The sequence below is a fragment of the Lepus europaeus genome, chromosome 16 (assembly GCF_033115175.1).
Source record: "Lepus europaeus isolate LE1 chromosome 16, mLepTim1.pri, whole genome shotgun sequence".
NCBI lineage: Eukaryota > Metazoa > Chordata > Mammalia > Lagomorpha > Leporidae > Lepus > Lepus europaeus.
The window spans coordinates 45,672,554-45,699,502 of NC_084842.1; the positions used below are offsets into that span (position 1 = coordinate 45,672,554).

At 39.0% G+C, this 26,949-nt stretch overlaps 1 protein-coding gene across 1 annotated transcript in view; it reads left to right on the top strand.

Annotated features, from left to right (window-relative positions):
* ADAM2 (ADAM metallopeptidase domain 2) overlaps positions 1–26,949 on the top strand; it is an 80,314-nt gene that overhangs the window by 27,536 nt on the left and 25,829 nt on the right. Inside the window, exons 8-14 of the mRNA XM_062213292.1 lie at positions 9,211–9,282; positions 10,311–10,477; positions 11,961–12,042; positions 20,450–20,586; positions 22,159–22,342; positions 24,345–24,443; positions 24,557–24,752. Coding sequence (XP_062069276.1) covers positions 9,211–9,282; positions 10,311–10,477; positions 11,961–12,042; positions 20,450–20,586; positions 22,159–22,342; positions 24,345–24,443; positions 24,557–24,752 — 937 coding nt within the window. The remainder of the gene's footprint in view (positions 1–9,210; positions 9,283–10,310; positions 10,478–11,960; positions 12,043–20,449; positions 20,587–22,158; positions 22,343–24,344; positions 24,444–24,556; positions 24,753–26,949) is intronic.

Consider the following 26,949-nt stretch of genomic DNA (forward strand, 5'->3'; position numbering starts at 1 on the left):
TTCCTTGCTAGCACCTATTTTTGTGTGTGTTCTTCTGAAAATGATTTGATGGTAAAGTGGTCTCTTGTCTGTCTGGGATCGATAGGTGAATTTGTAATTGTTTGGGCAGGGCCTAGAGTTCTGTGAAGCAGCACAGAACAGAGTCTAGTATTAAGTTGTTAACTGTAAAGGTCATCATTGAATTCTGGATCTTGTTACTGGGGGTCTTGGGACACCAGCCTGACCCTTACACTACTCCTTTAATTTAATGAGTTAATCTTTAAAAAGGAGTCTCCCATCAGGGAAAGTTCCAGGACCTGATGGCTTTACAGTTGGATTCTACAAAACATTTAAAGAGGAAACTAACTCCAATATTTTTCACGCCATTGCAAACTACTGAATAGGACGGAACTCTGCCAAACTCTTTTTACGAGGCCAGCATTACTCTCTCTCGTCCACAACTGTAACAAATAAACAACACAAAAAGAAAACCACAGACCTCTATCCTTGATGAACACAGATGCAAAACTTTTCAACAAAATACTAGCAAACTGAATCCAAAAAGATCATATTTCAAGATCAAGTGGGATTTATCCCAGAGATGCAAGAGTGCCTCAACATTTGCAAATCAACAGATGTCATAAATCGCATCAACAGAATGAAGAACAAAACCCATACGATCATCTTGAAAGATGATGAGAAAGCATTTTGTAAGTCATGACTTCCCTTCGTGATAAAAATCCTCCACAAATTAGGTATAGAAGGAACATTGCTCAACATTGTAGGGACTATGTATCACAAACCAACAGCCAATATTGTACTGACTGAGGAAAAGCTGAAAGCATTTCCCCTCAGATCTGGAAAAAGAGAAGGGTGTCCACTTTCTCCACTCTTATTCAATATAGTATTGGAAGTATTAGTAAGAAAAATTGGGAGGAGAAAGAAATAAAGACATCAAAATTAGAAAAGAAGAAATGAGGCCGGCGCCGCGGCTCACTAGGCTAATCCTCCGCTTTGCAGCGCCGGCACACCGGGTTCTAGTCCCGGTCGGGGTGCCGGATTCTGTCCCGGTTGCCCCTCTTCCAGGCCAGCTCTCTGCTGTGGCCAGGGAGTGCAGTGGAGGATGGCCCAAGTGCTTGGGTCCTGCACCCCATGGGAGACCAGGAGAAGCACCTGGCTCCTGCCTTCGGATCAGCGCGGTGCGCCGGCCACAGCGCGCCAGCCACGGCGGCCATTGGAGGGTGAACCAACGGCAAAAGGAAGACCTTTCTCTCTGTCTCTCTCTCACTGTCCACTCTGCCTGTCAAAAAAAAGAAGAAGAAATAAAAATATCCATGTTTGCAGATGACATGATGTTGTACATGGAAAAAGTAAACACTCCACCAAAAAACTGTTAAAACTGAAAAACCAATTCAGTAAAGTTGCAGGTTAAAAGTAAACATACAGAAACCGTAGCTTTTTTGTATGCTAATGATTAGCTAGTTGAGAGAGAAATCAAGAAAGAAACCCCGTTCACAATAACCACCAAAAAAATCAGATATGTAGGAAAAATTTAATCAAACAAGTGAACGATCTCTACAATGAAATGTATAAAACATTGATGAAAGAAATCTTCAAGGACATAAAAAAATGGAGATGTATTCCTTGTTCATGGACTGGAAGAATCAATATCATTAAAATATCTACACTACCTAAAGCCATCTATGGATTCAATGCAATCCCTGTCAAAATAACAATGACATTCTTCACAGAATTTTTTAAAAAATCATAAAATTTGTATGAAAGCAAAAAGACTCAGTATGGCCTAAATGCTCCAGAGGGGGAAAAAAATTACAAAGTTGTAGTAATTAAAACAGCATGGTAGGGGTCAGCACTGTGGCGTAGTAGGCTAAGCCTCCACCTGTTGTGCTGACATCCTATATGGGCACTGGTTTGTGTCCCGGCTGCTCCTCTTTCAATTCAGTTCTCTGCTATGGCCTAGAATAGCAGTGAAAGATTGCCCAAGTGCTTGGGCCCCTGCACCCATATGGGAGACCTGAAAGAAACTCCTGGCTCCTGGCTTCAGATCAGCTCAGTTCCAGCCCTAGCAGCCATTGGGGAGTGAACTAGCAGATGGAAGACCTTTCTCTCCTTCTCTCCGTAACTCTACCTCTCAAAAGTAAATAAAATCTTTGAAAAAAATCAGCATGGTACTGGCATAAAAAACTGATATATGGATAATTGGAATACAGAAGAAATCCCAGAAATTAATCCATGTATAGACAGCCAATTGATTTTGACAAAACTGCCCAGACCATACATTAGAGAAAGGATAGTCTTTTAGTAAATGATGCTGGCAAAACTGGATGCATATATGTGGAAGAATGACATTAGATCCCTACCTCTCACCGTGTACAAAAGCCAACTCAAGATGGATCAAAGACCTAAATTTAAGACCTGAGACTATGAAGTTGCTGAGAAAAAATGCAGGGGAAACACTCCAAGATATCGGTATTGATGATGACTTCTGGGATAAGACACTCAAAAGCAAAACTTGACAAATGGGATTATATCAAACTCAGAAGTTTCTGCACATCAAAGGCAACAATCAACAGAGTGAAGAAACATCCAAAAGATGGGAAAAAATATTTGCAAGATACCTATGTGACAAATGATTGATGTCTAAGATGTGGCATAGCAGGTAAAGCTGCCACATGCAGTGCTGGCATCCCATATGGGCACCGGTTCAAGTCCCAGCTGCTCTACTTCCAATCTAACTCTCTGCTATGGCCTGGGAAAGCAGTGGAAGATGGCCCAAGTCCTTGGGCCCCTGCACCCATATGGGAGACCTGGAGGATGCTCCTGGCTCCTGGCTTTGGATCAGTGCAGCTCCAGCTGTTGTAGCCATCTGGGGAGTGAACCATCAAATGGAAGCTCACTCTCTCTCTCTCTCTCTCTCTCTCTACCTCTACCTCTCTACCTCTCTACCTCTCTGTAACTCTGCCTTTTAAATAAAACAAATCTTTAAAAAATAAAATAAAATATATCAGTAACTCAAAACCTCAACAACAACCACCAATCCAGTTAGGAAACTGGTAAAGGACCTCAATAGACAGTACAGAAAATAAGAAACACAAATGGCCAACAAATATATGAAAAACTACTCAACATTACTAACTATCAGGGAAATGCAAATCAAAACCACAATGAGGTATCAATGGCTATTATCCAAAAGATAGAGTACCAAACACTGGTGAGGATGTGGTGAGTATGTAAATTAGTACAGCCACTGTGGAAAACAGTCTGGAGATTTCTTTAAACACTAGAAATAGACAGCATCCAGCAATCCCACTACTGGGTATATACCCAAAAGATATGAACAGATGGTATTAAAGGGGTGCTTGGACCACCATGTTTATAGTAGCACTTTTCACAATAGCCAAAATATGGAATCAACCAATTTGTCCATCATCAGATGAATGGATAAAGAAAAAGTAGTATGTATCTACAAGGGAATATTATTCAGCTATAAAAAATGAAATTCTAGTGGCGGCATAGTGGGTAAAGCCACTGCCTGCATTGCTGGCATCCCATATAGGTGCCGGTTCAAGTTCCAGCTGCTCTTCCTCCAATCCAGCTTTCTGCTGTGGCATGGGAGAGCAGTAGAAGATGGCCCAAGTCCCAGGGCTTCTGCACCTGCTTAGGAGACCTGGAAGAAGCTTCTGGCTCCTGGCTTCAGATTGCCTCAGCTCCAGCCATTGTGGCCATCTGGGGAATGAAGCAGCTGATGGATGACTTCTCTATCTCTCTGTCTCTGCCTCTCTGTGACTCTGCCTTTCAAATAAATAAGTAAATCTTTTTTAAAAAATGAAATTCTATTGTTTACATCAAAATGGTTACAACTGGACGACAAGATGTTGAGTGAAATAAGGCAGACACAGAAAGACAAATTCTGCATGTTCTCCCTTATATGTGGGAGCTAAAATTTAAAAATAAAATAAAAAGAAAAGGAAAAAGTACCTGTGTGTATCAGTTTTGAGTAAATATTGTGTTTTGTCAAACTTCATTTTGAATCTGTTTTGGGCAAATTATCAGGAATAAATACTGCTGTATTTTTTATTTTTATTTGATTTTATATCTATATCCTATAATCATGCTAATATCATTTATTAGCTTTAATAGCTTTTAGTGGATCTCTTAGGATTTTCTATATGCAAATCTGTTGACAAAGAATTTAATTTACTTTGTTTACTAAATGGATTCATAATGCTTTTTTCCTTGAGTAAATGATTTGGCTAGAACCAGAAAGGCAGAATTGATGCAATGAGAATACCTTGTCATTATCTTACTCCTGAGAAAAGGAAATAATGTTTGTCCTTTTACTATTAAGTAGGATGTTGCCAGTGTATTTTTCATAGATGCCCTTTATCAGGCTGAGGAAGTTATTCATTATCCCTGGTTCATTGAATGCTTTGTCATGATTAGGTGTTGTATTTTGGCAGGTGCTTTTTCTGTTCCTATTGGCAGGATTAGGTGGCTTTGGTACTTTGCGACATGTTGTATTATATTAATTGGTTTCCAGATGTTAAGGCAGCTTTGTATTCCTGGGGCAAATCTCACTTAGTCAGGATGTATAGCCTTTTTTATATGTCACATAATTTGGATTATTAGTATTTTGCATAGTTTTTAGCACTTATATTAATGAGACATGACATGTTGGAATTATATTTTATTTTGATGTCTTTTCTGAATCTTCACTGAATTAATTAGAAACTGTGTCATGCTGTTTTCTAGAAAGATTTTGAAAATTTTTCTAAAAAAATGTGAAGAATTGGTGTTATTCTTTACATGTTTGCTAGAAGTGACCAATGATATAATATAGAACTGGTAATTTCTTTGTGAGGATTTTCTAAATTACAACCTCAATCTTGTTTTAAAAATTGCTTCATCTACTTGAAAGTGAGAGAGAGAAAAATAAAGGGAGAGGGGGAGGGGAAGAGAAGGAGACAGCAAGGTACCTTTCATCCATTGGTTCATTCGCCGAATGTCCACAACAGCCAGGGCTGCACCAGGCTGAAGCCAAGAGCCTGGAATTCCATCTGGGTCTCCCATGTGGGTAGCAAGGACCCAAGCACTTAGGCCATCATTGTGTGCCTCCCTGGATGCATTCAACATGAAGCTGAATCCTCCCTTTTTTCCTATTTTTATGTCTTTTTATTGTGGCAAATATAAACAACGAAGTTTACTATCTTAACCATTTGTAATAAATCTGTTTGCATAAAGTGCAGTCACATCGTCGTACAAACATCCCTACCATCCACCTAGACAACTTTTTCATCTTCCCAAATGGAAACTCCATCCCCATTAAATAATAATTCCCTTTCCCTCACCATCCCATTGCCTAGGGAGACAACCATTCTACTTTCTCTATCTATGAATTTGACTGCTCTAAGTATCTCATATAAGTGTAATCAATCAATATAGTATTTTGTGTACATGTGATTATTTTGTTTTACTTAGCACTAAGTTCTCAAGTTTTATCTGTGTTGTAGCAGATGTCTGAATTTTCTTTCTTTTTTGGGCCAAATGTTTCATTGTATAGATATAATACCATTCTGTTTATCCATTCATTCATCAATAGACACTTTTTAAAAACACTTTTTGGCTATTGTGAACAATGCTGGTATCATGGGTATACAAATATGTCTTGGGTCCTGTGTGTTGTTCTTTTTCATCTATACTCAGAAGTGGGAAAACTAGGTTATATGGCAATTCTATTTCTAATTTTTTGAAAGGAATTACCATACTGTTTTCCCGAGTGGTTAGACCATTTTTCATTCCTACCAGCAGTGCACAGAGGTTCCCGTTTCTCTACATCCCTGCCGACACTAGCTGTTGTTATCTCGGTCTTCTCTGAGAACACGGCATAGTACACTGAATCCTGCCCTGCCTGGCACCGAGTCAGAAAGCGCCCAGCCCTCGTTCTGAGCAGGGGCCCCAGGCCACAGCGGAACCCATCCACCCGGTCCGCCCCAAGAAGGACTGTGCTGCTTGTAGTTGAAGAGAAAGGAAGCCTCCTTCTTTGGGTTTAATGTGCTCTTTTCACACCAGTTGTCTGAAAGGTCAGGTTAGGTTAATGACTGCAGATGCTTCTTGTTGTTAAAATATTTTTACTTCCTGTTATAAATTTCCCACTCTACCTGAGTGACATAATTTGTATCACATTGTGTTTTGATTAATAGTACTTCCTAAGTCCTCCTATGATTCATTCTTTGATTGCTGGTTGTTTATAATTAGTTCTCCAATTCCACATATGTGGAACTTCCTAAAGTGTTCTTGGGTGTTGATTGTAACTTAATTCCATTGTGGTCAGAAGGCATACTTTGTAATTGTAATTTTTTTAAAAAAGATTTTATTTATTTATTTGATAGGTAGAGTTACAGACAGTGTGAGAGAGAGAGAGAGAGACAGAGAGAAAAGTCTTCCTTTCATTGGTTCACTCCCCAAATGGCCGCAACAGCCGGAGCTACGCCGATCTAAAGCCAGGAGCCAGGTGCTTCCTCCTGGTCTCCCATGCAGGTGCAGGGCCCAAGCACTTGGGCCATCCTCCACTGCCTTCCTGGGCCACAGCAGAGAACTAGACTGGAAAGGAGCAACCAGGACTAGAACTTGGCGCCCATATGGGATGCTGGTGCGGAAGGCAGAGGATTAACCTAGTGCGCCACAGTGCAAGCCCCTGCTTTGTACTTTTAAAAATGATTTTAACTGGGGTCAGTGTTGTGGTGTAGTGAGTAAAACTGCCACCTGCGACACCAGTGTCCCATAAGGGCGCTACTTTGTGTCCTGGTTGTTCCACCTCCCATCCAGCTCCTTGCTAATGGCCTGGGAAAAGCAGTGGAAGATGGCCCATGTGGGTCACCCATGTGGGATACCCAGTTGAAGCTCCTGGCTCCTGGCTCCTGGCTCCTGACCTGCTGTTGAGGCCATCTGGGGAGTGAACCAGCAGATGGACAGAAGATCTCTCTCTCTCGCTCTCTCTCTCTCTCTCTCTCTCTCTCTGTCCCTCCTTCTCTCTCTAACTTTCAAAATAAATAAATACATCTTTAAAAAGTTATTTGGACTGGATTTAAGCTTATCCTATGACCTACTTTATGCTCTATTTCTGGATCATGTTCGTGGTCATTTGCCTATCATTCTGTTTGGTTATTAGATATCCAGTAGATATCTATTGGCTTAAAGTTTTGTTTTAGTCTTTAATATCTGTGTTGATATTTTGGTCCAACTATCATATTATTGAAAATTGTATATATAAATCTCTAACTTAATAAGTTTTCTATTTGTCCCTTCAGTTCTGTCCTTTTTCCTTTGTGCAACATTTGGCTCTGTTCTTAGATACACATGTCATTATAATTGTCACATCTTCCTGACAGACATCTCAGTTCTCTTATTGTTGTTGTTTGTGTACTATATATTTCCCATAATTTTATTTCTAAGAAATTTGTATCTTTGAATAGTATGGTTCCTGCAATTTATTCTTCTTGTTTGTCTGCTTAATCAAGTCTGACAGTACCTGACATTTACTTGGATTATTTAATCCATTCTTATTTAACTCATTGTTTATATGTTTGTATTTATGTCTGCCATTTTGATTTGTTCTGTTTTATGAACAAATTATTTTGTTCCTCTTCTCTTCTTTGTCACACATGGAAATTTTCTAGTTCCTTATTTTTTAACTTAACTTTTATTTGAAGACAATTTATATATATATATATATATTTTTTTTTTTTTTGACAGGCAGAGTGGACAGTGAGAGAGAGACAGAGAGAAAGGTCTTCCTTTTGCCGTTGGTTCACCCTCCAATGGCCGCCGCGGTAGCGCGCTGCGGCCGGCGCACCGTGCTGATCCGGTGGCAGGAGCCAGGTGCTTCTCCTGGTCTCCCGTGGGGTGCAGGGCCCAAGGACCTGCGCCATCCTCCACTGCACTCCCTGGCCACAGCAGAGAGCTGGCCTGGAAGAGGGGCAACCGGGACAGGATCGGTGCCCCGACCGGGACTAGAACCTGGTGTGCCGGCGCCGCAAGGCGGAGGATTAGCCTAGTGAGCCGCGGCGCCGGCCGACAATTTATATTTATATGCAACTATGAGAGTAGGAAGAAACCCTGCATACCTTTTTAAAAAAAAAATTTGTTTATTTATTTGAAAGTCAGAGTTACACAAAGAGAGAAGGAGAGGCAAAGAGGTCTTCCATTCACTGGTTCACTCCCCAATCAATTGCAACAGCCAGAGCTGTGCTGATCCGAAGCCAGGAGCCAGGAGCTTCCTCCAGGTTTTCACATGCGGGTGCAGGGGCAGAAGGACATGGGCCATCTTCTACTGCTTTCCCAGGCCATAGCTGCCGGGACCTAACTGGCACCCATGTGGGATGCCAGCACTGCAGGTGGCATCTTTACCTGCTATGCCATAGCGCAGGCCCCCCTGCATAGGCTTTAAACAAATTTCTCCAAGTCACAATTCCCTAAAATACTACAGTACAATGTGATAGCCAGAATATGGACATGGACAGTCAAGACACAGAATCATTCCTTCACATTGGAGATCTATTGTGTTGCTTCCTCCTCAGTCCCCTTTCCCTGACCTCTGAAAACCACTATTCTGGTCTCCATTTGCATTTTTCTCAGGTCCACATTGTTGTATAAATGGAGACACTTAGTATGCAGCATTTGGCGATCATCTGTTCTCACAGTCATTCATTCTAGACATTTTTCAGCCTTAATTACTTGTTAAACAAAATTAAAGCAAATGCACCTGCCAACTTCTCTTGCTTCCAGAGAAACCAATGTAGTCGATTGGAGTATTTTAGGTTTTCAAGGTAACTGACATTGCTTCACTGGTTCTTGATTCACATCTCCTAGTATGCTAATCACTTATCACCTGTCCCCTTTCTCAATGTCCAAATTTTGTCTTTGCGACTCACATGTAAGCACACATACACATACTTCTTACGAACCTTCATCCTTCAGTTATACAATTACTTGATGGTGGAATTATATCTTGGTTTTAGTCTTTAATTTTTATATTTTCCATTTGTAATAGTGAATATCATATTTGTGCTGTAATAATAAAACAGTATTTAAAAACTAAACTGCTAGAAATTTAAGCATTTCTTACTTGTTATATTAACTTTTAAATACAATAACAATCATTAAATGTTAATTAACGTTTATTTAGTTCTGAAAGGGAATTGTATTTTACAGTATAAACACATGGGTTCTGATACGGCTGTCGTCACTCAAAAAATTTTCCAGTTGATTGGATTGACAAATGCTGTAAGTGTTTACTTTTGTAGTACCTTTTTACTTGGTTGTGTTTCTGGAATAATTTCTGTACCTCATTTTCTTAAAAAAATAATTATTTTATTTGAGAGACAGAGCGCTTCTTTTTTTCTTTTTTTTTAAAGATTTATTTATTTGAAAGTCAGAGTTACACAGAGAGAGGAGAGGCAGAGAGAGATCCTCTGGTTCACTCCCCAATTGGCTGCAACAGCTCGAGCTACACCAATCCGAAGCCAGAAACCAGGAGCTTTCTTTGGGTATCCCATGCAGGTGCAGGAGCCCAAGGAGTTGGGCCATCCTCTGCTGCTTTCCCAGGCCATAGCAGAGAGCTGGATTGGAAGTGGAGAAGCCAGGACTAGAACCGGCGCCCATATGGGATGCTGGTGCTTCAGGCCAGGGCGTTAACCTGCTGTGCCACAGCGCCAGCCCCACAGAGCACTTCTATCTACTGGTTTACTCCCAGAATGTCTGCAACAGCCAGGAACTCAATCTAGGTCTCCCACATGGGTGGCAAGAAACCAACGGCTTGAGCCATCACCTGCTTTTCCCAGGGTGCACATTTGCAGGAAGCTGGGTTGGAAGCAGAGGTGGGACTCTGAACTGCAGCCCTCCCATATGGGGTGCAGGCGTCCCAGGCAGCACCTAGCCAGTGTGCCAAATGCCTGCCCTGATCTCCTTTCATTGATGCTCCGTCAATCACATGTTGGGTAATCTAGGGAAAACTGTTTCATTTTAAGTTTCAGTTTTCTTACCTGGAAATACAAATATACCTGTAGTTAGGTTATTTTAGGGATTCAATTAAATAAAGCATCTGGCATACAGCTTACTATGTACAAGCATTCAAAAATATTATATATTGTTTATACAGCTAGCAGCATTTGTTACTTATTAATATACTTTAAAATATCCAATCCAAATTTACAGTTTAGTTAATATTTGTATAAATTCATTTTCATAGGTATATTACCAAATCTACTTAAAACCATGTTTGAACATTATTTTCTGTATGTGGTCTATTTTAGGTTTTCACTTCATTTAATATTACAGTAATTCTATCTTCATTGGAGCTTTGGATAGATGAAAATAAAATTTCAACCACTGGAGATGCTAATGAATTACTATACAGATTTTTAAAATGGAAAAAATCTTATCTTGTTTTGCGTCCGCACGACGTGGCATTTTTACTTGTGTAAGCATAACTTGGCTCTCTTGCTCTCCGTCTCCTGATTCTCTCTCTCTCTCTCTTTCTCTCTGTCTCTCTTATGCTCTCCTTCTCCCTCTTTTCTTTCTTCACCCCTTCCCTTCAGGTTTCCCTCAATACTTTCCCTTAAAAAAAAGAAAGCATAACATAGAATTATTAAAGCTTATACAGAGAGCACATTCCAATCTGACCCAATGTCTGACAGCTACCAGGCGTCTAGGGGGGAAAATGACATTTTTTTCTCACATCCCACGTGAATATTATTTTTCATGGAACATCATTTATATCATTATTTATTGGCTTGTAGTTAAAGCTCACGCCTTCAATCTTATTGCTGTATGGCTTCTCTCCTTAGAGGATACACACATCATTATATGTCCTTAACTATGCTTAAACATTGACAAAATCTATTTGAGGAAACCTATCTGAATTGTATGAATAGAGGAATTTAGCCTTCTTCCCACGCTATTTATCATAAAACTTAAAAAAACGAAATGGAAATTGCTTATTTTGATACCTCTAACATGATTCGGCCACACCATGCTGAAGTTTTCAGTATGTAAGCTTACCCCTTTTAATAAGCTCTTTGTTTTTCTTTTACTAATATTCAGGATTTATACATTCTACATGATAAAATTATTCATATATATATAACTTAAATTTTAAAAGACATTTTTGAGATAACGTTTTTGAGATAGGATATAAACTTGCATTATAATCAAAGAATATTGGCTCCATTAAATAAAAATTTCAGCAAAGGAAAAGTGAAAAAGCCATAGTTCAGAAAGAAAATAGGCAAGGGCCATGCCCGACAATCTCAGGAAAAGATGGCTAACTTCTTTCCTACCAAGTAAGTTTTAAAATAGTCACAAAATCATTAAAACTACACTAACATGTAGTTCCTGCATATTTGCTGGACAAATATTCAAAACCAAGTTTGACAACACACTGTATTTGGAGCAAAACTGGTACATTCAGGTATTTTTTAAACTCCCACAACTTTTGGATTTTTTATGTTTTTTATCCTCTGTCCCACCGCTTGCCCTCTCTTGCATGGCTTTGGCAGGCTGACTCTGGCTAGAGGGAACTTGAATCCACAACATTGGCTGCACTGCCTGAGCTTTCTGACTCCCAGGGATTTTATTTATTTATATCATTTTTATCTGTGGGGCTTTACTCATTTTAGTTTGTGAAAAACTACATAAAACACCATATAAAATGAATCTCTGTTATGTTACAGAAGTCCAGATAAAAATCTACTGTCTATTATTTGTTTCTTAAATTTATTTTTATTATTTTCAAAAGAAGTGGGAGCATTTAGTTACAGCCTATGCTATGTTACACAAATACTAGGGTGGAAATATCTGTGAATTTAATAAGAATCAAACCAAAACCTGTGTTATGAAAATTCAGTACTGATTGTACTTTGTTTTATAAAATTGCATGATTATGATCTGCTATTAAATTTCAGTTACAGAGAAATAGCAAAATATGTCGGTGCCACCTTCCAAGGGAAGATGTGTGATATCAACTATAGTGGTGGTGTTGCTCTGGTATGGTATATTTTAGTTTACTTGGCTAAAATGTGTAGCTAGAATGCATACAGTTAAATATGTCCTTATTTTATTGTATTAATAGATATTAAAATCTGCATTATGTTAGGAAGCTTTGTCTCTGCTACGTATGGAAGTGTTTCGTTTTTGTTTTTGTTTTTTTAAGATTTATTTGAAAGTCATGGTTGCAGAGGCAGAAGCAGAAAGAGAGGTCTTCCATCCACTGGTTCACTCCCCAAATGGCTGCAGTGGCTGGAGCCGGGCCGATCAGAAGCCAGGAGGCAGAAGCTTCTTCTTGGTCTCCCATTTGGGTGCAGGGTTCTAAGGACTTGGGCCATCCATCTTCTGCTACTTTCCCAGGCACATTAGCAGGGAGCTGAATTGGAAGCAGAGCAACCGAGACTTGAACTGGCACCCATATGGGATGCCAACACTGCAGGCGGCAGATTCAACTGCTACGCCACAGCACTGGCCCTATACTGGCAGAAATGTTTAAACCCTAAGAAATCCTCACTGAGCTCAATATATATAAGATTTTACAATTCAACTTATCCATTTTAGGAAGTTATTAAGGTAGTGATTGATGTTTATCTCATTGGACAAAACATCAATTTGTCATAGTCTAAATGTTTAGTCATTTACTTATTTTTTTTTTTTTTTGACAGGCAGAGTGGACAGTGAGAGAGAGAGAGAGACAGAGAGAAAGGTCTTCCTTTGCCGTTGGTTCACCCTCTAATGGCCGCCGCGGTAGCGCGCTGCGGCCGGCACACCGCGCTGTTCCGATGGCAGGAGCCAGGTGTTTATCCTGGTCTCCCATGGGGTGCAGAGCCCAAACACTTGGGCCATCCTCCACTGCACTCCCTGGCCACAGCAGAGAGCTGGCCTGGAAAAGGGGCAACCGGGACAGGATCGGTGCCCCTACCAGGACTAGAACCCGGTGTGCCAGCGCCGCAAGGCAGAGGATTAGCCTGTTGAGCCACGGCGCAGGCCCTAAAATATAAACTTTAAATTAAAATAAGTAAGTCATTTATTTTATTTTTTTATTTTAATTTAAAGTTTATATTTTAGGGCCTGCGCCGTGGCTCAACAGGCTAATCCTCTGCCTTGCGGTGCCGGCACACCGGGTTCTAGTCCCGGTTGGGGTGCCGGATTCTATCCCGGTTGCCCCTCTTCCAGGCCAGCTCTCTGCTATGGCCTGGGAAGGCAGTGGAGGATGGCCTAAGTGCTTGGGCCCTGCACCCGCATGGGAGACCAGGAGAAGCACCTGGCTCCTGGCTTCGGATCAGCGCGATGCGCCGGCCGCTGCGGCCATTGGAGGGTGAACCAACGGCAAAAAGGAAGACCTTTCTCTCTGTCTCTCTCTCTCACTATCCACTCTGCCTGTCAAAAAAAAAATTTAAAAAAGATTTTAAAAAAAGTTTATATTTTATATAATAATTATGTATCTAACATAATTATGAACCAGGTTAAAATAAAACATTTGAAACCATACATCAAGTGCCTTAAGATGCTTTGTAGGATATAGGTGGAGAATACCAGAGTTAAATGCCCTTATTGACATTATTGACTTTAGTAGAAAATCTTACTGTATCTAAAACTAGTGTGTTTTTGTTATAAGTAGTGACATATATATTATACTTCTGTATTATATACATATTATATATATATATTAACTTGTATATTACAAGTAGTGACTTGTAATGCTGTGATTATTCTGGCAAATAGAACTTGATTTTTTTTTTTTTTTGCATGATTTGTGTGTGTGTACAGTGTCTGCTGGTGTTTCAGAGAGGTAATGCATGGTAAGCCTATTTCAATGACCAATGAACAAGTAAAGCCAAGCAAAGATATAAGGGGGATGAATCAATCCAATGGAGCAAAAATTTACCTTTAAAATTCATTAAGTTATCACTTGGGAAATGTGGCTTGTATCTGTGGGCAAGTGACTTACCTAGTCTCAAAAGGCAGAATTTGGTTGACTTAAACAATAACGAGCAACACTAAGAAACCCTAAGATTCTCACATGGAGCATGACCTCCCCTGTTTACCAAGGAGTGAGCAGAGCTTTTTCTGTCCAATGGCAGGCTGACGATCAAGAGGAAGGCAGTGCAGAGTGTCCTGGAAAGTGTGTGGCTTGCGGGCAAAGGAGAATGGTCCCTGTGGCGTAAAGGGGCGATTGAAGAAAATCTTTTCTAGTATTCTTCTCAGCCCTGCATGCTTCTAAAATCAGCAGCGGCCAATGTCCATGGGGGTGAGGTGTTGAAGGAAATAGTTAGAGCTCTGCCCTCCCATGCTTGAATCCCCATGACCCTCTCTCCCTAAACTCCAGGCCTAGGACAGGCAGTTTAGGGACCGTAACCTCACAAAAGCACTGCTCGCTGAAAGTTGGAATGTGAAACCACAAACCAAGCAGTTTTAATTGAATAGAAGCAAGGTCTCATATGATTGGCATATGATTTTTAAATTTTAAAATATTTAAATGAATGATAAAAATTGGATCTGCTCGAGGTATACACCAAAATTATTTTAGATTGTATAATATATATAGTGTAATGATTACTATAATTAAGACATCTCATTTGTGTGTGTGTGTGTGTGTGTGGTGAGAGCACTTAAAATCTGTTCTCTTGTCCAAATTCAAATAAGCAGTACAGTGTGATCAACTATAGTCATTATGGCATGCATTAAATCACCAGAACTTATTCATCTTATAACTGAAGAGTTGTGCCTCTCAACCAATATTTCCCTGATTTCTCAGCACTGGCCACCATAGTTCTACACTTTGCTTGTCTGAGTTTAGCTGTTTCAGACTCTACAAATAAGTTAAATCCCACAGTATTTGTCCTTCCATATTTGGCTTATTTAATTTAGCATAGCAAATTATTTTTGATGTCTGCACCTCTTCACCCTGAGGCTCATCCACTCAAGTCTCCTTAAACTTATGAGGACTAACGCATTAGGGCTGGGTCTTAATGATTTTAATGCATCACATATTTATCTGTTGACCTCATTTACTTGGATATACATTCACGAACGGAACTCTTTAGACTGAGTAGTAAACATCCTCAAGAAAATAAAACATACTAAGTGACCCATCTACTTTAAGCAGAAGTATTAGTAGTTATAAAGCAGAAATTTCAAACAAAATAAAGTATATGCTAGCATAGAAAAAGACTAGTTGGAAACAGGCATGGAAATTATAATGATCATGCTAAATTTTCAAATATAGCATTGATACACTAATGTATAAATTATGAAACAGGAAAATCAGAATTAGGACCTCTCCCAGAAGACAGCAGAAAAGATCATGGGAAAGACGAAAGAAAAATTAAAAGAAATAGACAATTGAAATAGAAGTGGCAATGCAATGTCTACGTATTAGAAGTAATGGAAATAAATATTTAAATGCCCAAGAAAATTGCTAAAGAGAAAACAAAGATAAATTTCACAGCATGACTTACCCAGAACGCTAAGTCCAGCCACCACCAGGTGAGCCAAGTGCTTGTGCGAGGAAGCCCCTAGTGGAGTTTCAACTTCCACCCAAGTGCTTCAGCATGTGAGGGGAGCTGGGAAGGGTATGTAGAAAGTCAAAAGGAAGAGCTAAACTGTCATGAAACAAGGAAATGAAAGTATCTCATACAAAGAAATCCTGCTATGTTTCCAGGAAGGAAAAAGTAGGATAAGAAGTTTCTTAGCCAGAAAAGTCAGATTGGATACAAAAAGACTTTATCCTTCATATATAAAAGGAAAGTACTGTGAAGTTATAATTCATATCTTCAAAAAATTTAATTTGAATATAAGATACAATAAAAATATTTTCCAGCATATGAGATCTCATAAGCTTTGTCAAATACATTACTCACATTGAGAACACATTTATAGAAATCCCTTAAATCCATGAAAATCTATGAAGATTATACAAAGAAGAATGAATAAATTAATGTTGTCTTGATATGAAAAGTAGCTGGAACTAGAGTAGAGGGAGGGAAGATAGATCAATATCAAATAAGAACTCGTATTCTGTGCTGATATGGAGAGAATTATGGGGGAAAGCGAAATTTCATGAAACATGCCATGGGAATTGTCTTCTTAAGAAAAAAGTGATGCTCTTGGCAATCTTTAAAAAGATGTTGAAGCAAATGATAAGTATTGTATCCAATCCTGAAATCCTATTTTAACCTTTCTTTATTAATGCATGCCTAGTTTCTCAAATGCTCTTTCAATTTCTTTTAACATCTTGTGGGTTCTCTCATTAATTAATGGGTGGAATAAACTGCAGAACGAAGAAGCACCTATTAAAATCTGACTCCTAAAATGAGAGACTAAAAGTTTTTCCAAAACTTAGGCACATTTATAAAAATGTAATTACAAAATATAAAATGTAACTATAAAATATAAAAATATAATGACAAAGGGAATCATGTGTTATGCACCTTTATAAAAAGTAATCATTTGTTTCCTCAACAAATACCTACTTGTTTGTCACTTTCTGGTGTTTGGCACACAGGGAGCCTTGATAAATGCTACCTGCTCTATTTGACAGCTATTGTCTTCATCATGTGTCGTGCGCCAGAAGAAATTTGTCTTCTGTGCTATAATTCTTGCCATGACATAATTTTTTCACAACAATCCAGTGTTGGATGGCATTCTATGCAGTAGTTAAGAAAGTCCTTTGGTGGCCTGCGTCCCATGTATCAGAGAGCCTAGATTCAAGTGTTGGCTCTGCTTCTGTTCCAGATTCCCACCAATGTAAACCCTGGCAGGCAACTGTGATGGTTCAAGTGCTTGAGCCCCTGCCACCCACATAGGAAACCGGGATGGAGTTCTGGGCTCCTGGCTTCACACTGGCTCGGTGCCATTTTGGGGATGAACCAACAGATGGGAGATAGTTCTCTCTCTCCCTCCCTGTCTCTCTTGAATATGAAAATATAGATATTTTAAAGTCTTGGCTCTTACTAAAATTTAATTAAAAATCCAGTGTGAAATATAATTTTGCTTTTGGCTCACTTTGCAAGATTACTTCAAAAAGTTCATAAAAATTAGAATTAAAAAATAAGATTTGTTTATTTTTTATTTGAAAGGCAGGGAGAGAGAGAGAGAGCGCGCGCGCGAAATCTCCCATCTGCTGCTTCACTCTTCATTTCCCAAATTCCTAGGACAGCTGGGTCTGTGCCAGGTTAGCGACAGGAGCCAGGAACTCCATCTGGATGTCTCATGTAGATGACAGGATCTCAGCTACTTCAGCCATCACCAGCTGTCTCCCAGAATCTGCATTAACAGGAACTAGAATCAGGAGGAGAGCCAGGACTCGAACCTATGTACTCCAAATATAGGATGTGGGTATTCCAAGCAACATTTTTAATCAATACACAAAATGCTCACTCCATAAAAAGTTTGATAAGTTTATTTTGGTCCAAAAAGTTCTTGAAATGCTTGCATTGTTTTTTTTAACACCCATTTTCCATGAACTTTTTAAGAGCCTTCAATTTTCACAGCAGACCATAATAACAATATCTTGTAGGAAATTCTCATATTCCAGCCCAAATCTTTTTCAAACTCAACTGCTATGGAGAGAACCAGGACTCAAACTCATGCACTTCAGTATAGGATGTGGATGTCACAGGCAGCCATGGACAGAATTGTCTCCCCCAAGACACCGGAGACAGCACTTTGCATGTGCACACAGAAAAGTTATGGGAGCAACACAGGAAAAAGGTAGTCTTCTACAGTTTAGAAAGGAACCACCTCACCAGAAACCAACCTTTCTGACATCTCCACTTGGACTTACAGAACTGTGAGAAGATAAATTTCTGTTCCTTAAGACACTAGTCTTTGGGGTCTTATATATAGGCAACCCCAGATGGCAAGTAGAAATCCAAAGCGAGACTGTCACAAATAGAATGTAGAGAAATGGCATCTCAGATATAAAACCATTTTTTTATTCTATCATGCAATGAAAGGAAGGATCAGAACATATGTAAGTTCTAGTAAGAAGATAGGAAATAAAGGAGAAAATGCACTTGAAATTTATTGGATGCTTTATTTCCATCTTGCTAAGCTATAGATAGTAACAGGAAACAAGAGAGAGAGAGAGAGAGAGAGAGAGAGAGAGAGAGAAAGAAATGAACATGGTACACTGATTGGGGTGGGCGTAGTGGCGCAGCAGGTTAAGTTGACACTTGGGATGCCCATATCAGAGTACCTCCGTTGAGTCCCAGCTCCTTTGCTTCAGATTCAGCTTCCTGCTCGTGTGTACACTGGGAAGTAGTAGGTGATGGCTCAAATACTTGGGTCACTATCACCCATGTGGGAAACCCAGATGGCATTGTGGACTCCTGGCTTTCGCCTTGCCTAGTCCAGACTGTCAGAGGAATTGGGGAGTAAAGTGGTAGACAGAGGATCTCTCTGTCTCTGTCTCTCTCTCTGCCTTTAAATTCAATGCAAATAGAAAAACCATCTAAACATTTTCTATAATAATATTACTTTCACAAAAAGAAATAAGTATTTTGAAAATGATGTAAGTATATTGATATATATATACATATATATAAGTGTATATACATATATATGTATATAATATATGTACATAGAATGTACATATTATAGGTAATATACATATAATACATCTATTATATGTATATATAATACATATAATGATATATGTATATATAATACATATAATACATATAATATATATATATATATAAATGTAGTTCAAACAACTGTAGAAAGTCAGCATTTATTTATTTACTTATTTGAAAGGCAGAGTTACACAGAGAGAGAGCGGTCTTCCATCCACTGGTTCACTCCCCAAATGGCTACAATGGCCAGGCTGAAGCAGGAACCAGGAGCTTCCTCCAGGTTTTCCACATGGGTGCCAAGGTCCAAGCACTTGATCCATCTTCTGCTCTTCTCTCAGGTCTATTAGCAGGCAGCTGGATTGGAAGTGGAGCAACCAGGACTTGAACTGGTGCCCATAAAGGATGCGAGCATTGTAGGTGGCAGCTTTACCAGCTATGCCACAGAGCCAGCCATAGCATTCTTTTCCTTTTTTAAAATAAATTATTTGTTTATTTTGAAAGAGTTACAGAGAGAGAGATCTCCATCCACTGGCTTATTCCCCAGGTGGCCAAAATGGCCAGGGCTGGACCAAGCTGAAGCCAGGAGCCAGGAGCTTCTTCCAGTTTTTTCATGTGGATGCAAGGGCCCAGGCACTTGGACCATCTTCCACTGTTTTCCTAGGCCATGAGCAGGGAGCTGGATCAGAAGTGGAGCAGCTGGGACAAGAGCTGGAGCCCATACGAGATGCCAGTGTCATATACAACACTACCCACTACACCCCACCACTGACCCTGAAGGTGGCATTCTTACTATCAGACAATTATCACCATAATGTAAATTAATTCAGTGGGCTAATGTATGAATTTAAAAACCATTTACTCATACAGACCTTGGCTATAGCACTAAAGATACCACTTGTGATGCCTGTACCTGGGTTCAAGTCCCAACCCTGCTCCAATTCAACTGTTGTTATATATACATATTGTTAACAAGTTACTAGCACAACTTTTTGTTGGTGTGAAGCTACTAAATGAGTCATCCATTTACATTTTAGTAAAACGTCATTTTCTTTTTTAAAAAATTTTATTTAAGTTATACAAGTTTCATGTATTTTGTATATACAGTTTTAGGGTCATGGTTGATAACTCCCTCCCTCCCACCCATGCTTCAACACTTCTTCCTCCCCTCTCTCCCATTCCCACTCTTAATTTTTACAGAGATCTACCTTCAGTTTGCTTAATGACCATAAGGTTAACTCTATACTAAGTAAAAGAGTTCAACAAATAGTATGAAGAAAGAAACACTGTTCCTCAACAGAAGAGACAAGGGCTGTAAACAATCATCAAATCTCCAAATGTCCATTTCACTTTAATACATTACATTTTAGGTACTCTACTAGATGCCCCAGATCAGGGAAAGCATATGATATCGTCTCATTGAGAATGGCTTATTGCATCCATTTTTTTGGATTTTTTTAACAGCTGAGTGGTACTCCATAGTGTATGTATGCCGTAATTTATTTATCCAGTTTTCAGTTGCTGGACATCTGGGTTGATTCCATATCTTAGCTATTGTGAATTGACTGCAATGGACATGAGGGCACAGATAACTACCATATGATCCAGCCATCCTACTCCTGGGAATTTAAAACTTCAGTTTCTATTTTTCTTATATTTATATTAAGACCTATAACAAATTAAGTTAGGTAACATAGATGACATTTCTGTGGATAACATATTAGATGCCTCTATTCCATTTTATTATATACCATTTTATTAATTACTTTGTTCTCCCAGTAAATAAAATGCCTCCCATAATGTGTGCATGTCCATTTGTTTTGTTTCAGCATCCTAGAACCATAAGTCTGGAATCACTTGCAATTATTTTAGCTCAGTTACTGAGCCTTAGTATGGGGATAGCCTATGATGACATTAACAAGTGCAAGTGCCCAGGATCTGTCTGCATAATGAACCCAGAAGCAATGTAAGATGCTTGACTTTCATACTTTACATATGCAGTTTATATTGAGATAATTTTGGTATATTTATTTTAAGAAAGTTTCAGCTGTTAAATAATGGCCAAATATCTATTACAACTGATGACCTCAGACCAAAATATAAATTCCAGTGACCATGTTTCATTTCTATATAAATATCACTTGTTATCAAATGTCACACCTGGAGTGGATGTGGCCTCGCATGTAAGATGCCTGCACCCACATCAGAGTACCTAGGTTCAACTCCCACTCCCACTTCTGACTCCAGCTTTCCACCAGTGAAGACTCTGAAAGGCAGCAGTGTTGGTCCAAGGAAGTGAGCTCCTACCACCAACGTGGGAGGTCTAGATTGTGTTCCTGTCTTTGGCTTCAGCCCCAGCCTGGCTCTGGCCATTTCATGTCTTTGGGGAGTGAATCAGCAGATGGGAGTGCTCTGTTTCTCTCTCTCTTTCCTTCCCTCTCAAATAAAAAAAAAAAAAAAAAAAAAAAAAAAGTCACATTTGCTCTCTCATATGGAAATTACATCTACCACTGAAATGTGTGTGTGAATATATATATATAATACTTTTTAAAAAAGATTTATTTATTTATTTATTTGAAAGTCAGAGTTACACAGAGAGGAGAGGTGGGGGGGGGGGACCTTCCGCCTGTTGGTTCACTCCCCAATTGGCCGCAACAGCTGGAGCTACGCTGATCCAAAGCCAGGAGCCAGGAGCTTCTTCTGGGTCTCCCACGTGAGTGCAGGAGCCCAAGGACTTGGGCCGTCTTCTACTGCTTTCCCAGGCCATAGCAGAGAGCCGGATTGGAAGAGGAGCTGCCAGGACTAGAACCGGTGCCCATATGGGATGCCGGTGCTTCAGGCCAGGGCGTTAACCTGCTGCACCACAGCGCAGGCCCCATGATATAATACTTTTAATAAGGAAATATAACCTGTAAGTACAGAACCCAAACTGGTACTCATTTGAATTGATTTCCAGAATCCACATTCTAAAATACCATGCTGTCTTTTGTGGTGGACAGGGTTTGGGGGAGAGGCATTAAGAGTTTAGGGAATTTAAAGTTAAGGCATCTAGGAGATGAGTCCAAAAAGAAACACGAAGTGAAAGATCAGATATTAGATTCTGGAGTCAGATGATAAGTTTCAGTTTGAGATACAGATATCTGAGCTGTCAGATGTGATATTTAAAACTTGAGAGCTGAATAAAATTGCCTATGAATAAATAGAGAAAGAAAGAAAAACCTGGTCCCTTTTATTAATACAGGGGTATTCCAACATTTAGAAGTGATAACAGGAAAAGGAAGGACCAAGCAAAGCCCTTTGTAAGGGAGGGGCTAAAACGAGAGCTAAGAGTTAATGACTGGTACTGCATAGTTATGCCTACGAAATATTTAATGTAAACGCTTGCAAGGTGGACTTTCTGTGCACATGGAATGAACATCTTGACAGTGGGGAAACTGAGCAGTAGTTTTGTTATGGATGGCTACTACATAGTTTTATTCTGAACATAGGCCATTGATGGAAATACATATATAAAAATTGAAGTTTGATGTGTTTTTAGTCACTCCAGCGGCATGAAGAGCTTTAGTAACTGCAGCATGGAAGATTTTTCACGTTTTATTTCGAAGCAGAAGTCCCAGTGTCTTCAAAATCTGCCACGCTTAGAGCCATTTTACAAGCAGGATGCCGTTTGTGGTAATTCAATAGTGGAAGCAGGAGAAATGTGTGACTGTGGGACAGCAGAGGTTGGTGCTAATTTGAAGGAATATTTGCCACAATTGCATCAGAAATTGTTAGTCTTTGTAGTGGCGTACTTTCCTTGCTTTTCGTTTGTCAAATTCACTTTCCTGTGAGGGCCTTTAGGAAGAGATATAGGGATCACAACAAACCAATTGCAATTCTATCTTGTTGTACAGACTCCATGATTTGTAAATTACACAGACAGGTAATTTGATTTTTCACTCCAGCTTTATTGTATATATTTACTGTGTACAACTTGATGATTTAATGAATGTATATGTTGCTCAATATTTACCACAATCAGGGTAAGTAACATATCTGTAAACTCAGTGCCTTCTTTTTAAATTTTCTTGGTGAGAACACTTAGGATATTGGCAAATTTCAAGAATACACCACAGCATCATTAACTCTGGTGACGTTATTGTACTAGGTCTCCAGAACTTCTTCATCCTGCACAACTTGCGTAATTTCCACTTAGTGCTCCGAGTGGTCATGCTCCCACTTCTTCCTCCTTCCAGGACCTGATAACGAACAACCTTCTACTCTGTCATATGGGTAGACTTCAAGGTCGTTAATCCTGTAACTGAGTTGACCGAGGTTTACTCTCTTCCACTTAGTGTTTTGCTTCGTGGTATTTCTTTTTTAACTTAAAAATCTTCTGCCAGTCAGAAAAATAGATGAAAAGCTTTCACTGTGCCCCCAAGAAAATATAGGAAACACACTTTAATTCAGGTCAGTATTTAAGTCAGAAATATTTGGAACATATACAATGAAGCTTGTTTTTCCAAACGGCAGAAATTTTAAATAAAGCTGACGTACTAAAGGAATCTGAGTGAAGAGAGATGAAGGTAATGAAACGGGAAATGGAGTTGGGGGGAGACTCGCCGTGAGTGGTGGAGGCCAGAATTAAGATGTGAGCGGAGTTCAATCAGTCAATATATTCTACTGCAGGGGCAGGGGCATGGGTGACTACCCTCCTGACATCAAAGTGGGTTCTTAGATCCATAATAGGTGATAAATTTTTTAAGAAATTCCCCACCATCTTGCTTGGTTTGTCTTGAATACAAACAGCGTCTAAGTCTCTACTAAATTTTGACAGTAGTGTGTCTTGTCTTAGCTCCATTAAGTGTCATCTAATTGAATACTAAACCACTGTGATACAGCTTTCTCCTCTAAGATTCCATATAGTTAGCAGTAGCAATGAACTTTACTCAGTGAAATAGCTATGAAAAGTACTGAAAATTTAGTATTTCCTAGTGAATGTCTTGCTGGAACTTGTATTGAGACTACTGAAATTCATGATTTATTTTTATGCAAATTATTGACATTTTCCCCCAACTAATCCTACTTTAAATCTTGGGAATGAAGAAAAGTATGTGTATCTGAATGCACTATCTATCCAGGCTTCTCCTTCCTTACCTGTTGCTTTTATTAACTATGATCATAGAACTTTTTAAAGCACCTTCACCTGACATAGAAGAATTATAGTATAAAATGAGGCATAATAAAATATGAGCAAATGAAGTAAAGATGATCATTTCAGTCTCCTTCAAAAATAATATCATATTAAAACAATTAAAAATTAAAGAAGCCTACAATAGCCCATAAAATGTTGAGGTTTATAGTAGATTCAGAAGGATCAAGAAAGAGCAAGTCGCTGCAATGAAATATTTAAAACATCATTTCTGTTTATTCCACATCATGTATTTAAGCATTTATTTGTCTGCAAGAGCCAGAAATCTTCTCAATGTCTTAGCAATAATGAATTCCAGGGCTTCAGGGAATCCTATTACTGACACAGCCAGATCTCTAGGAATAGAGAAAATACAAGATGTGTCACTTGGAAGGCAGTCAGTTAATGTATGGTAAGTATGTAAGTGGCTCTGTTTTTCTGTTTGCCAGCATGTGAGTTAGGCATCTATAAGTAATATGTTTCCATCTGTGAAATGCCTATCCAACGTCTATAAGAGTTGGCAGGTCCTTGAGGGTATTTCATTTACTTTTCAGGAGTGTGGCCGTGCCGAACCGGTATGCTGTAATTCCGCCACGTGCAGGCTAGAAGTTGGTTCACAGTGTGCGGAGGGCGAGTGCTGTGAAAATTGCACTGTAAGTGCTTTTTAAAGCCTTTCTGTTGTCTGCAGCAGAAAAATTATGATTCTTTATGATGCTTATATGTTCACATCCTGCTTTATTCAATACCATCTGCCTCCCCTCACCAGTTTAGGGCAAGAGGACAATCATGTAGGGCTCCTGTGGGCGAATGTGATCTCTTTGAATATTGCAATGGAACATCTGCCTTATGTCCGGCCAACGTTGTTGTTCAGAATGGGCATTCATGCGGTGAAAATCAATGGATCTGTGTTGATGGATCATGCATTAGTCCACCTGAACAATGTAAAAGTATATTTGGTGAAGGTATTTATTACCAGTTGATTTCACATCCATGTGTTTTTCTTGAAGCTGGAAATAAATTGATAATGATATAAAATTGTACTATACATTTAGTATACATATTTTAAAGAATTATAGAAAAAAAGAGAGGACTCTCGTAAGGGAAAAAATGCAAGTAGTGTGGAATTTTTATTCTGAATTGTTTCCACAAAATAATGGAAGAGGAGGCCCAAATGTCTCTGGCACTCCTGAATGCCAGCACTAAAAGCAACTTAATATATTCAAGGTGATGACTACCAGCCACCTAAATTCCCAGGGCTGTTTGCGGATCCTTGAAGTTGAAGATCAGACTTGGCTTAGGCAGAGAACCTCTCGGAAAAGATAAAGCAGAAACTTGTTAATTGTTGGGATTATAAGGGGAGGCTGTCAAAAAACATGGACTATGGTCCACTTTTTGCATTGAGCATTTTTAGAGCTCAAAAGTTTGATTAATCAGGTCAAAAACAGTGAAAAGTCCTTGGAAATTTCCCTGCAGTCAAAGGCAATGTAAAAGAATGCTGCCTCCTAATCTTTTAATCTCAGTTTTGAAGTGCCTGTGGTAATAGGCTAGGAAGCTATTCCTTTATATTGCTAAAATATTCTATTGTATGGATGAACAACTGTTATTTATTTTCTAAAATGTTGTGTTCAGAATTTGTCATTTATGAAAAAAGACACTAAAACCTTTGCACACAAGTTTGCCTGTGCATGTATTTTAAAATTCCCTTTTGTAAACATTTTAGGAATGGGGATGGTTGGGTGGCGTGTTCAATATATGTTTAACCAGATAAACTGCCCAACTGTTCTTCAAAGTGACCATATCATTTGCACTGATGATAATAATAGAGGTCCATTGTCTATGAGCTATAGCTCCTGATAATATCAGTTTTAAATTAAAATGAACTATTGTGTTTTAAAAGATTTTTGCGCATTCTGAAAGGTTATGTAGCATTATTTCACTGTGGGATTCATTTCTATTTCTCTGACAGGCAATGGTCTTGACTATGGTTATGCTTTAATTGCCCAGCTGCAGGTGTTGGTTAGAAGAGCATCTACTCAAATCCTTTGTCCCAATTTTACTGTTGTTTGTTTCATTATTTAAGAGATGTTCAAATATTCCAGCTGAAAATATTTTCTCAGATATGGAATTTATAAATGTTTTCTCCCAGTCTGTACTTATATTTTTAATTCTGTTCACCTTAAATTTGAAGAATAGAGGTTCTTTAGCTCAAATCCAATTTATCAGATATTTTCCTATGTAGATCATGCTTTCAGTATCATAGACAGAAAATCTCTGCCTAAACACAATCATAAGAATTTCATCCGATTTTGTCTTTTAACTGTTGTATAGCTTTGGGTTTCACTTGTAGGCTACTGATTCATTTAGAGTTAGTTTTCTATAGGGACCAAGATAATGATCCAGGTTTTTTGCTAATTTTTAAGCATATTTTCATTTAGTTTTCCACAGATGCTTATATCTTTTCCATCACAACACTGTGTAGTTTTGTAGAAAATAAATGTGTGTGAGTCTATTTCATAGGACTCCCCTTTCTATCACATTTCTGTTATCCTTTCTCCAATACTACTTTCCCTTTGAAGTACAAGTTTGCTTTATTTCAAAATTGTTTTGGTTATTCTGGTCCAATTTTTTCCATCTAAATGATAAAGTCAGTTTATTAAGGTCTACTACAAATGCTCCTGTAGCAGGCATTTGGCATCGTGGTAGGGAGGTCACTGGGTTGCTCACATCCCGTGTTGGAGTGCCTGGTTCGGAGCCTCAGCTCCACTTTCAGTTCCCACTTCCTGCTTGTGTGCACCCTGGCTTGCAACGGATGATGGTTAAAGTACTTGGGTCCCTGCCAGCCATGTTGGAGACTTGACTGAGTTCTGGACTCTTGGCTTTCAGCCTGCATCAGCCCCAGCTGTTGTAGGCATTTGGGAAGTGAACAAGTTCATGGTAAAAACTCTCCTTCTCTCTCTCCCCTCTTTCAAATAAAAAGAAAAAAAGTTTTTAAATAAATAAATTAAAATCCTCCTGAGATTTTATTGGAATTTCCTGCAAGGATAGATCAATTTTAGAACTGACAACTGAAATCTTAACAATGTTGAGTGTTCCAGTTATTGAACCCTACGTGTCTCTCCATCTGTTTATGTCTTCCACATTTATCTGAATTTCATATAT